Source organism: Salmo salar, chromosome 18 (assembly GCF_965601325.2).
Source record: "Salmo salar chromosome 18, fSalSal1, whole genome shotgun sequence".
Taxonomy (NCBI): domain Eukaryota; kingdom Metazoa; phylum Chordata; class Actinopteri; order Salmoniformes; family Salmonidae; genus Salmo; species Salmo salar.
In genome coordinates this window covers 92,405,331-92,420,811 of record NC_138308.1, presented here as the reverse complement: position 1 = coordinate 92,420,811, position 15,481 = coordinate 92,405,331, and the positions used below count along the sequence as shown (strand labels likewise).

The following is a 15,481-nucleotide window of genomic DNA, read 5'->3' as shown; positions in this document are numbered from 1 at the left end:
GGTCTTCCAAATGGACAATGACCCCAAGCATGCTTCCAAAGTTGTGTCAAAATGGCTTAAGGACAACAAAGTCAAGGTATTGGAGTGGCCATCACAAAGCCCTGACCTCAATCCTATAGAACATTTGTGGGCAGAACTGAAAAAGCGTGTGCGAGCAAGGAGGCCTACAAACCTGACTCAGTTACATCAGCTCTGTCAGGAGGAATGGGCAAAAATTCACCCAACTTATTGTGGGAAGCTTGTGGAAGGCTAACCGAAACGTTTGACGCAAGATAAACAATTTAACAGATCCACAGATGAGGCAATCTCTATTGCACTCCACACTGCCCTTTCCCACGTGGACAAAAGGAACACATATGTGAGAATGCTATTCATTGACTACAGCTCAGCGTTCAACATCATAGTGCCCTTAAAGCTCATCACTAAGCTAAGGACCCTGGGACTAAACACCTCACTCTGCAACTGGATCCTGGACCTTCTGATGGGCCGCCCCCAGGTGGTAAGAGTTGGTAACAACTCATCTGCCATTCTGATCCTCAACACGGGGGCCCCCCAAGGGGGCGTGCTCAGTCCCCTTCTGTACTCCTTGTTCACTCATGACTGCAAGGCCAGGCACGACTCCAACACCTTCATTAAGTTTGCCAATGACACAACAGTGGTAGGCCTGATCACCGACAAAATGAGACAGCCTATAGGGAGGAGGTCAGAGACCTGACTGTGTGGTGCAAGGACAATAGCCTCTCCCTCAACATGATCAAGACAAAGGAGATGATTGTGGACTACAGGAAAAGGAGGACCGAGCACGCCCCCATTCTCATCGACGGGGCTGTAGTGGAGCAGGTTGAGAGTTTCAAGTTCCTTTGTTTCCACATCACCAACAAACTAACATGGTCCAAGCACACCAAGACAGTCGTGAAGAGGGCACGACAAAACCTATTCCCCCTCAGGAGACTGAAAAAGATTTGCCATGGGACCTCAGATCCTCAAAAGGTTCTACAGCTGCACCATCGAGAGCATCCTGACGGGTTGTATCACTGCCTGGTATGGCAACTGCTCGGCCTCCGACGGCAAGGCACTACAGAAGGTAGTGCGTACGACCCAGTACATCACCGGGGCCAAGCTTCCTGCCATCCAGGACCTCTTTACCAGGCGGTGTCAGAGGAAGGCACTAAAAATTGTCAAAGACTCCAGCCACCCTAGTCATAGACTGTTCTCTCTGCTACCACACGGCAAGCGGTACCGGAGCGCCAAGTCTAGATCCAAGAGTCTTCTAAACAGCTTCTATCCCCAAGCCATAAGACTCCTGAACAGCTAATCAAACGGCTACCCAGACTATTTGCATATTTTTCACATCATCCACATGAGAGTCACAGCAAAGTCTTTTGTATGATTTCTTAGACACTATTTTAGGCCCAGCTGTTGGAACTTTGGCTTTCCAGGATATAGCCACTATATCGTGATCACTGCATCCAATGGCTACGGATACAGCTTTAGAACAAAGTTACACACCAACACTAACTATGGTGGGGTGACTGAATTTAACAGTTACACACCAGCACTAACTATGATGGGGTGACTGAATTTAACAGTTACACACCAGCACTAACCATGGTGGGGTGACTGAATTTAATAACAGTTACACACCAACACTAACCATGGTGGGGTGACTGAATTTAACAGTTACACACCAAAACTAACCATGGTGGTGTGACTGAATTTAATATACAGTTATACACCAACACTAACCATGGTGGGGTGACTGAATTTAATATACAGTTATACACCAACACTAACCATGGTGGGGTGACTGAATTTAACAGGTATACACCAACACTAACCATGGTGGGGTGACTGAATTTAATATACAGTTATACACCAACACTAACCATGGTGGGGTGACTGAATTTAACAGGTATACACCAACACTAACCATGGTGGGGTGACTGAATTTAATATACAGTTATAGACCAACACTAACCATGGTGGGGTGACTGAATTGAATATACAGTTATACACCAACACTAACCATGGTGGGGTGACTGAATTTAACAGTTACACACCAACACTAACCATGGTGGGGTGACTGAATTTAACAGTTATACACCAACACTAACCATGGTGGGGTGACTGAATTTAACAGTTATACACCAACACTAACCATGGTGGGGTGACTGAATTGAATATACAGTTATACACCAACACTAACCATGGTGGGGTGACTGAATTGAATATACAGTTACACACCAACACTAACCATGGTGAGGTGACTGAATGTAAGTGACACACCAACACTAACCATGGTGGGATGAGTGAATTTTAATAACTGATACATTAAAGTGAAGCACTGGTTGGCAGAAAACCAACCAACCACTGTAAACAGTTATTACTCAGTATGATGGTACTGTCTAGTAGCATCTGAGAGGTGTACTACAAAGCAGCATCAATGAGCTAGCCAGCTAATTTTCATAAATAACCGCAAATTAATTGATTTGAGTTCATTCAAAACGCTGACGTGAGTTTTGGTTGTTGAGTCAATTAGACCACGGCCATTTCAAGCTTACCGGTATCTTTCTAAAACTGTTTTCCTGCTTTGTGATGTTATCCCACTCTTCCCCTAAAACTAGCATTATAGAACTGATTAAGTTGTCAGCAAACAACATCCCACAGAGCGGAGGTTGAGAAACACTGAAGCTTCTTCAGATGCGTTTTATTAATGCACACCCAGGATGTTAATCTGCAGTGAAGACGCATGCAGCGATGTCATCCAGTAGCCAGTCTACTCCAGTCAGTAGGTTCTCTCCAGTCACAGCACTGCAGCCGATGATACACCAGTGGTGGGTCTTAATGTCATCCAGGCCCAGGGCCTACACACACACACACACACACACACACACACACACACACACACACACACACACACACACACACACACACACACACACACACACACACACACACACACACACACACACACACACACACACACACACACACACACACACACACACACACACACACAAATAGATGAATACAAGTATTAGACATGAAATCAAAGTTATCAACCAATGTATTTCCAACCCACTGATGATAAATACTTAAATTGTGTGGGAGTGTGTGTGTGTGTGTCTTTGTGTGTGTGTGTGTGCGTGCGTGTGTGTGTGTGTATATATAGGGGGGGTACTCTGTTCTCGTAGGTGTGAAACAGCATTTGTGTCCAAACCATTACAGTATGGAAATTGTAAAGGATATGGTCACGTGTCAAACGTTAGCAGACGAGAGAAGGCTGATATTGAAGAATCTGTGAATGGAAAATGTTGCATCTGTGGTGGGTATCATACTCCGGACTTCCTTGAGTGCCCTGTTCGGGTGAAGGAGGTCAAGGTGCCAAAGATCAGGGCTGCTCAGCGGATCTCCTATGTGGAGGCTGTGAAGAGAGTCAAAGGGGCAAGAAGTTGAAGCTATGGCAGTGGATGTATTGCAACCAGTTGCTAGTGTTTTAACTATTTGATAGTTTATTAGGATCCCCATTAGCTGTTGCAAAAGCAGCAGCTACTCTTCCTGGGGTCCACCAAAACATGAAACATAATACAGAATGGCATAATACAGAACATCATTAGACAAGAACAGCTCAAGGACAGAACTACATACATTTTTAAAAAGGCAAACGTAGCCTACATATCAATACATACACAAACTATCAAGCGGTTGATCTGGATAAACTCATTGTGAAGGTGGATTTTGTAGCATTTATAGCCACAGTGATTAATTGTACAGGACAAGTGTCCAAGAAGCTGGATATCATTATATCTTCTGCAGCCAGAGAAGATTTTGCAGAAGCACGAATACAAGGACTTTTGTCACCAGGAAATGTCCTGCCCTCACAGGAGGCTTCTGAGGCTGTGTTGGACCTGATTAGAATGAGGTTTTTACAGAAAAGCAGGTTGATTTTATTTAGTTAATTTCTTTTTTGGTAGTTTGTATGATATTTTATTTATTTTTACCCAAATGTTTTCCTTTTTATCCACCCGCCCAGTAGGTGACGGAATGCACATTTAATTGTTGTGAACGCCATTATACCATAGAAGAAGAAGAAGGAGGAGGAGGAGGAGGAGGGGGGACAGCGACATCAACATCTGGTCATTCATTGATTTTCATTCAGTCAGAGAGAGTTGTTGTGATTTCTCCTCTGTGTGTGTAAACTTTTTCATTTTCTCCTCTCATGATGCTGACGACTCGGTAGAGAATATGCCTCTCAGGTAAGCTGCATATTACTGAAATGTCTGCCATGCATGGTACAATGACTCACTTTAGTGGCAGTAAAACGATACAAGCGTTAGTTTGCCAACTGGCTAGTTTGGTGGTTTTTGTTATCGCCTAGCTTACCACGTGTCATGTTGGTGTTAGCTAGTAGGCTAGCTTTCCAGGTAGGAGAAGTGACCACCATCACTCTCTTACCGAATCAGACTTTGAAGAAGAAAATGATCAGATTCTGAGTAGCATTTGGCCCCTGATTCGACTGTCGTTGCTGCGCTAATGGCACCTTATTCTCAACAGTTTACTACTGATTAACGTTGATCTGGTCAAAAGTAGTTCACTGTATTGGAAATAAGGTTCCTTTAGCGACGATATCAATGTCGGGTTTTATATGCCTGCACGTTGTCATGTGGTGATTCTACCATGTTTTATGTAGTGGTGCTACCATGCTCTGTTTTAGCTCTCTCTTTGTGTAGTGGTGCTACCATGCTCTGTTTTAGCTCTCTCTTTATGTAGTGGTGCTACCATGCTCTGTTTTAGTTCTCTCTCTATGTAGTGGTGCTACCATGCTCTGTTTTAGCTCTCTCTTTATGTAGTGGTGCTACCATGCTCTGTTTTAGCTCTCTCTTTATGTAGTGGTGCTACCATGCTCTGTTTTAGCTCTCTCTTTGTGTAGTGGTGCTACCATGCTCTGTTTTAGCTCTCTCTTTATGTAGTGGTGCTACCATGCTCTGTTTTAGCTCTCTCTTCATGTAGTGGTGCTACCATGCTCTGTTTTAGCTCTCTCTCTATGTAGTGGTGCTACCATGCTCTGTTTTAGCTCTCTCTTTATGTAGTGGTGCTACCATGCTCTGTTTTAGCTCTCTCTTTATGTAGTGGTGCTACCATGCTCTGTTTTAGCTCTCTCTTTATGTAGTGGTGCTACCATGCTCTGTTTTAGCTCTCTCTTTATGTAGTGGTGCTACCATGCTCTGTTTTAGCTCTCTCTTTATGTAGTGGTGCTACCATGTTCTGTTTTAGCTCTCTCTTTATGTAGTGGTGCTACCATGCTCTGTTTTAGCTCTCTCTTTATGTAGTGGTGCTACCATGCTCTGTTTTAGCTCTCTCTTTATGTAGTGGTGTGGCCAGTGTTGCCAACTAATTTTCAGGGTAAGTTGCTAGAGGCAGGTTGATGTGATGCAGAATACACAATAACGTTACTCAAATTGATTTGATATTTGTTCAGGTACAGACTCCCACTCTGTTCTGTACAATTTTCATTGAGACATGTTGATTGATGTTATAAGTTCTGTTGAAGATCAAACATTGGTGACCAACTATATTCATCGGATTTGTCTCGTCTAACGCATACTGCTGCTGCAGCAGTCAGCCAACAATAATTTGAGTAAAGAGAAACTCGTTTGTGTCAGAGGGAAAATGCCTGCATTATAGCTTTGAGTCACTTTTCAAAAGTTGCTAAAAAGTTCCAAATACATTTGTTGCTAGGTGTTGATTGGGGGAAAAAAGTTGCCAGGGTAGTCTGAAAAGTTGCTAAATCTAGCAACAAAATTGCACGGATGGCGTCTTTGTCGTGTTTTGTCCAATATATAAAATAAAAAATCCCAGCTCCCCTCCCCCAGGAGGCTTTTTGGTAGGCCATCATAGTAAATACTAATTTGTTCTTAAGTTACTTGCCTAGTTAAATAAAATGAACATTGCTCTGGTCAAAAGTTGTAACGTAAACTAACTCACTTTTTTACGTCGCGCTGGTCCATACAATTGACCTTATTTTAGCGCCCAAAAAACGTAATACTTCCAGATCAGCTGTAATATCAATACCATTTGTAAAGCGCAATTTCTCCCCTTTCAACAAAATCAATGACGAGGCCTTCATGATGCCCACCTCTGCATGATTCAAGAAGGCGATGACCTCCGTTGGGTCTTTTTAAAAATGGCGGGTGGGGAAGCTAAACCTATTGGGTGACACGGGAACCAAACCGGCTGCGCAGGGGCGCCATCGTGCATAAATGTATTTTGTCTCCCCAGGACTTGCAGCGCGTCTGCGTCAGAAATAGGAATGACTCCTATTTTTTCCCCTTGGCAACGCAGACGCTCGTTGACGTGCGTGAGCAGTGTGGGTGCAATAATTGAATTACATACATTTTTTGAATCTATTTTGCAACACTCGCGCAAAAAAATGGCTAGGTATCCTCCTTATCCTGTCCCTTGTTTTCAGACGGTGAGTGAAGTCCTACACCTGGTGGAGAGAGTCTGTAAGACAGAATTAGATGCTTTATACGTGCTGTACTTTACGCCATTACCATGGCAATCAACGCTTGAATAGAAACGTATTTAACACCACAACGCAGTCAATTAGTTTTCTTTGCAGCCTCGTTTGAATGTCGCGGTTGTGCACATTTGTACAGAATGGGGTTAGTCATTGTGCTAGCTTTAGTTAGCAAAACTACCTTTAATTTACCTCATACTGGACTCTGACATAAAGTCCTCCGGATGTTCAGCATTTAACTGGCTCATAAGTGACTGGCTGTAAATTATAATCCTCAATGACAAGCATTTGTCAGATAATTATTTACACTTTTATATTTTAGTCATTTAGCAGACACTCTTATCCAGAGCGACTTACAGTAGTGAATGCATACATTTCATACATTTTTTTTTCTCCGTACTGGTCCCCCGTGGGAATCGAACCCACAACCCTGGCGTTGCAAACTGAGCCACACGGGACAATTATAATTTTATTTGTTAAGCTACTCTTTGATTTGATGGGCTCTATTTAAGAACCTATCCTCTCATAGAAACCAAACTATAACTAACATTATTTTATGATTCCTTCTCTAGAATACCTGATTCCAGACCACGAGACTGATGTACTTTGTGAAAATCCAGGTTGGTGAAATGTCAAGACACTGGCTTCATTTGAAATGGTACTCTACTTCCCTTTATAGTGCACTACCATAGACCAGGACCCGTGCACTGTAAAGGGAATAGGGTGTGACTTTGGATGCAGACTCTTTCACTATCCCCTTTTGGCTGGCCAACTATACAAGATGGCTACTGGGACATGCTACAGTCCCAATGATGTTAAACTTAGCTCAGGTTGAACTGATGTGAAACGACATGAACTACTGAGTGACTGTATATAAATGCAGCAGTTAGTCATCGTATTTCTCAATCGGCAAACTAATACAATGTTTGCCTTTCCTTCTCCAGGGTTTGGGTGCTGTGGTCAGTGGAATTGCAGCGTGGACTCCAACATACTCGTAAGTTGTGTTTCTGAAACTGTCCCAAATGGCACCCTCTATAGTGCACTACTTTTGACCAGAGCTTTAAGGACCCTAGTCAGAAGTAGTGTACTAGAAAGGGAGGTCTTTCCCAGAATAACAATCGTTCTCTGCAACCACATGATAAACCTTTTGGAATCTCGTTTGTCTGAATTCCTGTTGATGTTAAATGACCTGACACCCTGCTGAGTAGTCTAGTTAAATGTCCTCTACATTTTTTTTGTTTGTTTTACAGTTGACTGTCCTGAAACAAGATGGCTGTTCTGGGCTGCTTTTAAACCTCTACAGGATCAGTGTCCTGAAATCTGGACAGCTGCTGCTCAATATGTGACTAGAAAGGCATTCTAAACAACAGCCAACTTTCCGGGACATCGACATGTCTTATATCGTCAGAAAGCTTAAATATTTGTTAATCTAACCGCAGTATCTAATTTACAGTAGCTATTCCAGTGGGACAAAATACCATGCTATTGTTTGGGGATAGTGCACAACAACAAAACGCTTATCAATGCTACTTGTTTGATACATTCACCTCTGACATATTGGCTACACAACACGTCAATTAGCCTAATGAAGGTAAGCCGTCGTTAGGCACCAATGAGACCAGCGGTGTCCACTTGATTGACAGTCTTGGTTCAAGGACCACATATCATTTTGAAACCGATCTAGCTAGATAGCCAATGAGCTGGGCTTTCCAGCAGCATGTGAACGCCTTTTGTACTACAAACAACCATCATGCTAGAGCAGTGGGCAACAGTGTTCATTCTCTGGTGAAAGCAAACAGGACTCACGGTAGTTAATGATACGCAGTGGTTCGTTCTCTTCTACAAACTTTTGTCAAAACTAAAAAAAGAACATGGCTACTACTAGTGGAAAAGCTACATCCAAGTTTACACATTTGGATGAGAACATTGCAGAAATGGACTGGGAGAGTGACATAGAACTGATGGATGAGGACTCCATGAGTGAGTACAGTTTTGATTCCAGTGAGGAAGAAATGTTTTTGGAAGGAGAAGATCCACTTTTAGATCAGTAAGTAAAATAGGTTTTTGCATCTCATGCTAATGCAGTTGTTTAAATGGTTGCATATTCATTTGAGATATTTCTATATAGTTATATGGACCTGAGGCATATAATGTATTAGCATAGCCTATGTGTATTTTCTGTTGGCTATGACATGCTGTTGTTTTTGAGTGTCTTAATGCCTGTTGGTCCACATATTTCATTATAGTGATTGTGTTCCCCATACTCTATATAATATAGATGAGTGCTGTGTATTTGATATATTGACGCAGTGCTCACTCCCTGCTAAAATAAAGGTTAAATAAAATAAGGAATAGGAAACTTGAGTTCTAAACATTTTATTTATTTTTTTACTCCTCAATAGATGTAGAGACTCTGATGACCTGTGGGAGCCACCTCCAAAGAAACCACATTCAAGTCCATCCCACACTGATTCAAACATAGGAAGTGGTTCCTCCAGTCTGACCCCTGCTGCTGTCTCTGGCTCCACACCCACCCGTCCATCTAGAGGTGTTATGAGTCCAGACCAGAAGCGGAGGAGGGCCAGTGTACCAGCGGCAACTTCAACCGAGGGAGAGGACCGTTGGCGCACTGTGCTAGAGGATGATGTGGAGCCACTTCCACCAACATTTAGACCTAAAAGGCAGCCAGGACCTCAGCTGGACATGACTGGAAAGTACAGCCCCCTTCATCTTTTCCAGCTGTTTTTCTCCTTGTCAGTTCTTGATTTGCTTGTGTCTAACACCAACAAGTATGGGGCTAAGAAGCATGCAGGCAAGAAAGAGGCATGGAAGCCCATTTCCATCCAAGAATTATACTGTTACATCTCACTGGTCATTTATATGGGCGTTGTGAAGTTGAAAACCCTGAAGGACTACTGGAGAAGCTCAAGACTCTACCAACTGCCTTTCCCCACAACTATCATGTCTTGTAAGAGGTTTATGACTGTCTCGCGGGCGCTTCATATCAGTGACCCACAAGCTGACGAGAACAATGACAAGAAGAAGGGGACAGCAAGCTTTGATAGGCTCTGCAAAATCAAACCTCTCTACTCCAGCATTGTTGAGGCCTGCAAGACCCATTTTCAGCCTGCCCAGAACCTGTCCATAGATGAGAGAATGGTAGCCTCAAAGGCCAGAATTGGCATCAAACAATATATGCCTAACAAGCCAACAAGATGGGGTTACAAACTGTTTGTTTTGGCAGATTCTGCGTGTGCCTACACTTGGAATTTCTTTGTTTATGAGGGGAAGTCCATCTCAGCCACCGGTATGGGACTTGGTTATGATTCCGTAATGAAATTATTGGAATTTCCACTGCTGGGGAAGGGCTACAAACTGTTTGTGGATAACTTTTACACAAGCCCTACTCTGTTTACAGACCTGAGGAAGCTGAAGGTATGGTCTTGTGGAACCATTCGTCCCAACGGAGTGGGTTTTCCCAAAACAAAAGTAAACGACATGCCTAAGAGGGCTGAAAGGGGTACCATGAGATGGATTCGTAAAGATGACCTGCTCTTTGTAAAGTGGATGGATGCCAGAGAGGTGGTCATGTGCTCCAGTATCCACAAATCGTACAGTGGCGATCACATCGGCAGGCGTGCGAAGGACGCTAATGGGACATGGACCAAGAAAGCTGTCCCCGTTCCAGCTGCTGTAAAGGATTACAATAAGAGCATGGGAGGTGTGGACCTGTCTGATGCTCTCATAGGCTACTACAATGTTCTCCACAAGACAATGAAATGGTACAAGACATTGTTCTATCACTTCATCGACATTGCTGTGGTGAATGCATTCATCCTCCAGAAGGAAATGGCTAGGATCTGTGGAAAGACCCCCATGACACAGCTAGCCTTCAGAGAGCTGCTCATCCAGGAGCTTGCTGACTACGGCACAAAGTCCACTGCAGCACCTTCTGTCCCCTCTACCTCTGTCCCCTCTACCTCTGTCCCCTCTACTCCTGCCTCCAGTGATGTTCACCTGCCAAAATACATCAGTGCAGACCTGAATGTGCCTCGGGGCAAAAAAGGCACAGTAGGGAGGCGTCGTTGTGCTCTGTGCCACAGGAAATGTCCCATCACCTGCACTACTTGTGCTGTTACCCTCTGCTTTACAGCGGAGAGAGACTGCTATGGGCCTTGGCATCAGCAGCTCAATCTGGTGTAGAGGACTGTGGGTGTTCTAAATACTCTAAATGTAAATATGTTTTTTCTCCCTTTGTTTGTGGTGTGTACACTTCTGACATTAGAGCAGCGTTGGCTGCTAACTTGGCCGTTTATCTTAAATAGTTCACTTCTGTGTTTTGGGAGGCATTGGATCAGCGTTCTCGTCGCATCTCCTGTTAGTAACTTGTATATAGGGATGCTAATGATCCATTCTGTATGACATTCCTGGGAGGGTGTAAACTTAGTTTTATTATTAAAGCATTTTAGTATGTTCTCTATAGGTATGTACTTTTAAATGGACCAGTTTGGCCACTTGGGTACATTTGGGAAAACTCGTGAGGGAAACCTGGGAAACTTCATACTAAACATGATGTAGTTCTGTCATTCTTGAATGTAACTTTGCACACACATTGTTACCCTGTTGTGGACAACAAAAAATATAGAAAAGCAATGTTTTTTTTCTGTTTATCTTTTACTATTGTGTTATATTGTCCTGCATTATTCTCATCCCTCCACAGACTTCAAAGTGGTTCCTTTCAAATAGTATCAAGAATCAGCATATCCTTTCTTCAGGTCCTGAGCTACAGGCAGTTAGATTTGGGTATGTTATTTTAGGTGGAAATTGATATGGATCCTTATCTATGCAGGTATGGATCCATCCAGTCTAAATGGATATTTTAACACCAGTCTTTAATATGTCCTAGAAGTGGTAGTTCAATGTGAAGTTTGATTTCCTTTTTAAATATTATTTTATTATGTACCAAACATTTCTATCAACTTTTTTTACTTGGCAGGTTTAGCTGTTTACAATTTGTTTGCAGTTTGAGCTATCCCGTCCCTCTGCTGAACATGATGAATATTCTCTTTGGAATCTCGTTCGTCTGAACTCCTGTTGAGAAAAGGAATAGCTGACTTCAGCAGAGGGCTACGTAACCCTGTCATAAAGGCTACATATGTTATGTCTAACCCCCTCCTTGTGCCTGCCTGGTATCTGGTCCCCACCAAGAGATTATCTTGAAGCTTTTGTCTTAGGTTTCCTCTGTATGTGGCTGAACAGGGAGCCGTGATGCCAACTAGACTGGTGAGTTTTGGTTAATGAGTACGTTTGGTAACTGTCATGTGAAATGAATCTAGTCATTGTATCTTAACCAGAGCCTCTGCCTTAGCCACAAGCTATAACCAGTCTAGTGTTCATACTCACTGCAAACAAGGGTGAACAGTTGATGTTTGGTAGTCATGGTGACTCTGGCTCCTGGTGATGACACCCGCACTCGTCTTACGCCCTGCGTCGACGACAGAACCTGCAAAGGTGGACCCACTGGCGTTGCCAGGGCAGCAAGGGGACAGCTGGTTGGGGTTACCAACTGTCTGATGGGACCAGAGACTCACACAAAATGGCTGTTGGCTCTGCGTTGTTGATCCAAAATGGCCGCCATTAGATTTAAGATCAAGAAGTAGATGCAAGATCGTTCATGAAATGCTAGTAGCAGCACAAATCACTGGGGTTGATGGGCCACTCAGAATGTAGTCAGTTTATTTACTGTTTCTTGCAGTACCATCAATACAGTTGAAGCGGGATTGAAGTTAGGATACTGACTTACAAATAACTAGTGTCCTGATGTAGTACAGGGCCCTTGTCAGCACTCCCATATTTAGTCTCTCAGGGTGGTAGTGCTGGTCTAGGATCAGTTGTCTTTCAGATAGTTGTGTTACCTCCCCAGCTGATTGGTTACCCCTCTGATCTATCAGCCAATAAAGCAGTCTTTAATGTCCTGCTGTTCAGCATGTTTATTTAGCCTCCTCTCCTTCAGGTCCTGATGGTGGTACCAGACTGGTCACTAGAAGATGCCTGTTACTGAACTACCTCAAGGTGTGTATGATCCACTTAACTTCTGTCCTTTATAATGTAGAAGTGATGATTTCCTGTTACCGCCCCAGTCTGATGTTCAGCTGACTGATTGGTTACTGAACTGATCTCCACTACAGCAGTGTGTTCTGGGGACCCAGAGGAGTGGTGGGTCCCCAGGATTAGATAATGCTGTGCTGTAGACTGATCTAATGTTGGACCACTAGTTCTTACAACATCACTTAATAATCCCTCAACTCTCCTCCCCAGTTTGTCCTTGTGGGTCTGCAGTCTTCAGGAAGGTGTGTATGATTTTGTTTTGACAGCATCTTCACTCACTGACCCTCCACCTCTTGGACTTGCTACCAACTCCACCTACCTTCTACATACTCATTAATGTCACTGAGTGAACTACAATTCCCATGAACACTTAACTACAGCGCACACCCACCACATGGAACATTCTGGAATGCTGTACGTGATGATGGATGCACATGACAGTTGGTTGGCTTCTGTCCGGTGCTCTGTGGCTGGCATCAACCCAGGTTTCCCATCGGTCCTCCTGTGGGTTGGGCAGACACTGACAAGCCTGCTCTTGGTTAAGGGGCAGGGGTAAGGTGGGCTGCCTGCCTGGAGGGAGGGTGTCTGGGTGGGAGGCTTGGAGCCAGTCCTTGGCCCGCTGGATGGCTACAATGACTAAAGCTGGAGACTGATCTCATTTCAGAATGCTCTGCATGTAGTCTGCAGTACCTAATGTACTTCTACATAATGTTTAATTGTAATCTGGTCCTAACTGTTCCAGCCTGGCCACTGGAGAACTGTTGCTGCACTACCTCAAGGTGTGTAGGATCAACTTTCACTTTGATCTGTTGCCTTTAACTTCTGTCCTTTATAATGTAGAAGTGATGATTTCCTGTTACCGCCCCAGTCTGATGTTCAGCTGACTGATTGGTTACTGAACTGATCTATATTCTAGAGCAGTGTTTCACAATCCTGGTTCTGGGGACCCAGATGTAAGGCTTCGTTTAGACAGACGGCTCAATGCTGATCTTTCACTAATTAGTCTTAAATAATCAGACCCTAATGTTGACTGCAGGTATTTACTAAAGTAGCTTCAATATAAACTTCAGAGAAATAATCTAAATGTTATTGGTGAAACCCTGTTTTCCAAACACCCTGGTATACCACCCAAGCCTAGTTCTGGGGGGGAAAACACTTGTTGACAGTTGGGTCCCCAGGATTAGAATACACTGCTATAGACTGATCTCATGTCTCACTACTAGTTCATACAATGTCACTTCATGCTTTCCTACTTTCTCCCTCTAGGTTTCTGCCCCCTGGTTGAGGTCCTAGTGTCTGCAGTGTTTGGAAAGGTGTGTGACTTTAGACAGCATCTTAACTCTCCTTCCACATGAAGCATTCTGGAATATTGTAAATGATGAGTACCTTCATCCAGTCAGGTGGCTATCCTGTCCTGTGCTCTGGGCTGGATAAAGGTCTGGCCTCCCATCGGTCCTCCTGTGGGTTGGGCAGACACTGACAAGCCTGCTTAGGGGGCAGGGGTAAGGTGGGCTGCCTGCCTGGAGGGAGGGTGTCTGGGTGGGGGCTTGACCCCTGGACCACTATCTCATTCTCAACTTTTGGCCACAACTGTATATGTATTATAATGGAAAAGGGGTGCAGATCAATACTAGGAAGATGTTGTTAATGTCCTGTTGAATGTTCCTCTTGGATCATCACTCTGACCCATGCAGTTTGTTAGACACTGACCTGATGAGTCATCATTACCGCCCCAGTCTGATTGGTTACGCTCTGATCAAGTCATCTCATACCTTGTGTATTAGTCCCTACAGTATCACCAGGGTTTAATTCTCACACTATTTTCCCTCTAGCTCTCCTGTTGTACACCGGCAAGCCCTCTTGCACTCCTGTTTGGTCAGCAAGGAAGTGGGACGTCTCGTTGGAACTGGGGAGAACCAGGCCAAGTCAATTCAACCCTGTGACTGTTTTGATGTATAAATAAATCTACAAATTAATGCTTGTCCTATTTTTCTTTCTTGGTGGTAGTAAATCAGACTTGGTGAATTTGGCCATTTTGAATTAACCATGTGATGTTCTGAATTCAATACTGAACAATGTGACATTTCCTGTCATCTCATATCATTATGTAGTTATTCTAGGTGGTTGTACTTCAATTATTTTAAGCCATTAATTTGTTTCTGAATGGATGTTATTGTGAGTAGCATGTGTAGTCGTGAAGTGGGCTTTGACACGATGGGACAGTTTAATAATCTAGGGAATAAACTCAGTTTACGCTGCTATCAGAACCGCCAAAGATGGTGGATAAATAAAGCGTAACCTTTCACCTGACTGGTGCATGCTTTCCTTAAAGGAAAATTCCACCCAAATACGGTCTTTTGATATTTGCAAAATGCATCATATGGGGATTTCTGTATTTTGAAAGTTACATTTCTTGAGAAGTTGATTGCTGATAAGCAAAACATTTTGGGACTATGTCACAATGGACTAATGAAACAAATACCAAAATATGTTTTTTGGATGGAGTTTTCCTTCAACTGGTTTCTAGAACTCCCTGGAAAACTGTATTTTATGGTATTATTCTGTAGTGATGAAATTAAAACCTTTTCAAGACATGAAGTCAAACCGTTACACACCAACACTAACCATGGTGGGGTGACTGAATTTAATATACAGTTACACACCAACACTAACCATGGTGGGGTGACTGAATTTAATATACAGTTATACACCAACACTAACCATGGTGGTGTGACTGAATTTAATATACAGTTATACACCAACACTAACCATGGTGGTGTGACTGAATTTAATATACAGTTACACACCAACACTAACCATGGTGGGGTGACTGAATTTAATATACAGTTACAC

At 43.3% G+C, this 15,481-nt stretch overlaps 1 protein-coding gene and 4 non-coding genes across 8 annotated transcripts; all 5 read left to right on the top strand.

The window, feature by feature from the left end:
* The first annotated feature begins 4,104 nt into the window (after positions 1-4,104).
* LOC106578090 (uncharacterized) lies at positions 4,105-14,604 on the top strand. 4 transcript variants are annotated; one of them, XR_014381450.1, is made up of 10 exons: positions 4,105-4,256; positions 7,093-7,140; positions 7,465-7,514; positions 7,771-8,567; positions 8,923-11,803; positions 12,534-12,592; positions 12,839-12,870; positions 13,371-13,407; positions 13,895-13,941; positions 14,461-14,604. XR_014381450.1 is itself a non-coding variant. In XM_082965316.1 (6 exons), exons 2-6 carry the CDS (start codon positions 12,568-12,570, stop codon positions 14,569-14,571), a joined length of 252 nt encoding a protein of 83 aa, XP_082821442.1. In that variant the 5' UTR covers positions 10,731-11,803; positions 12,534-12,567; the 3' UTR covers positions 14,572-14,604. The 4 variants fall into 4 exon arrangements, 1 of the variants encoding a protein (XP_082821442.1); XR_014381451.1 differs by lacking the exons at positions 12,839-12,870; positions 13,371-13,407; XR_014381452.1 differs by lacking the exons at positions 13,371-13,407; positions 13,895-13,941.
* On the top strand, positions 11,568-11,639 carry LOC123728825 (small nucleolar RNA SNORD30). The gene has a single exon (XR_006760597.1). It is a non-coding gene; the product is annotated as a small nucleolar RNA SNORD30 (small nucleolar RNA).
* On the top strand, positions 11,973-12,099 carry LOC123728851 (small nucleolar RNA SNORD22). The gene has a single exon (XR_006760623.2). It is a non-coding gene; the product is annotated as a small nucleolar RNA SNORD22 (small nucleolar RNA).
* Positions 12,628-12,697, top strand: LOC123728841 (small nucleolar RNA SNORD31). The gene has a single exon (XR_006760613.1). It is a non-coding gene; the product is annotated as a small nucleolar RNA SNORD31 (small nucleolar RNA).
* On the top strand, positions 13,464-13,533 carry LOC123728834 (small nucleolar RNA SNORD31). Its single transcript, XR_006760606.1, has one exon. It is a non-coding gene; the product is annotated as a small nucleolar RNA SNORD31 (small nucleolar RNA).
* Positions 14,605-15,481: the final 877 nt, after the last annotated feature.

Excerpts from the sequence above, each read along its gene's own strand:
- LOC106578090 (XM_082965316.1), top strand. The coding sequence starts at position 12,568 with ATGCCTGTTACTGAACTACCTCAAG. Across the intron at positions 12,593-12,838 it reads TGTTACTGAACTACCTCAAG|TTTGTCCTTGTGGGTCTGCA; the intron begins GTGTGTATGATC and ends TCTCCTCCCCAG. Across the intron at positions 13,942-14,460 it reads TGTCTGCAGTGTTTGGAAAG|CTCTCCTGTTGTACACCGGC; the intron begins GTGTGTGACTTT and ends TTTTCCCTCTAG.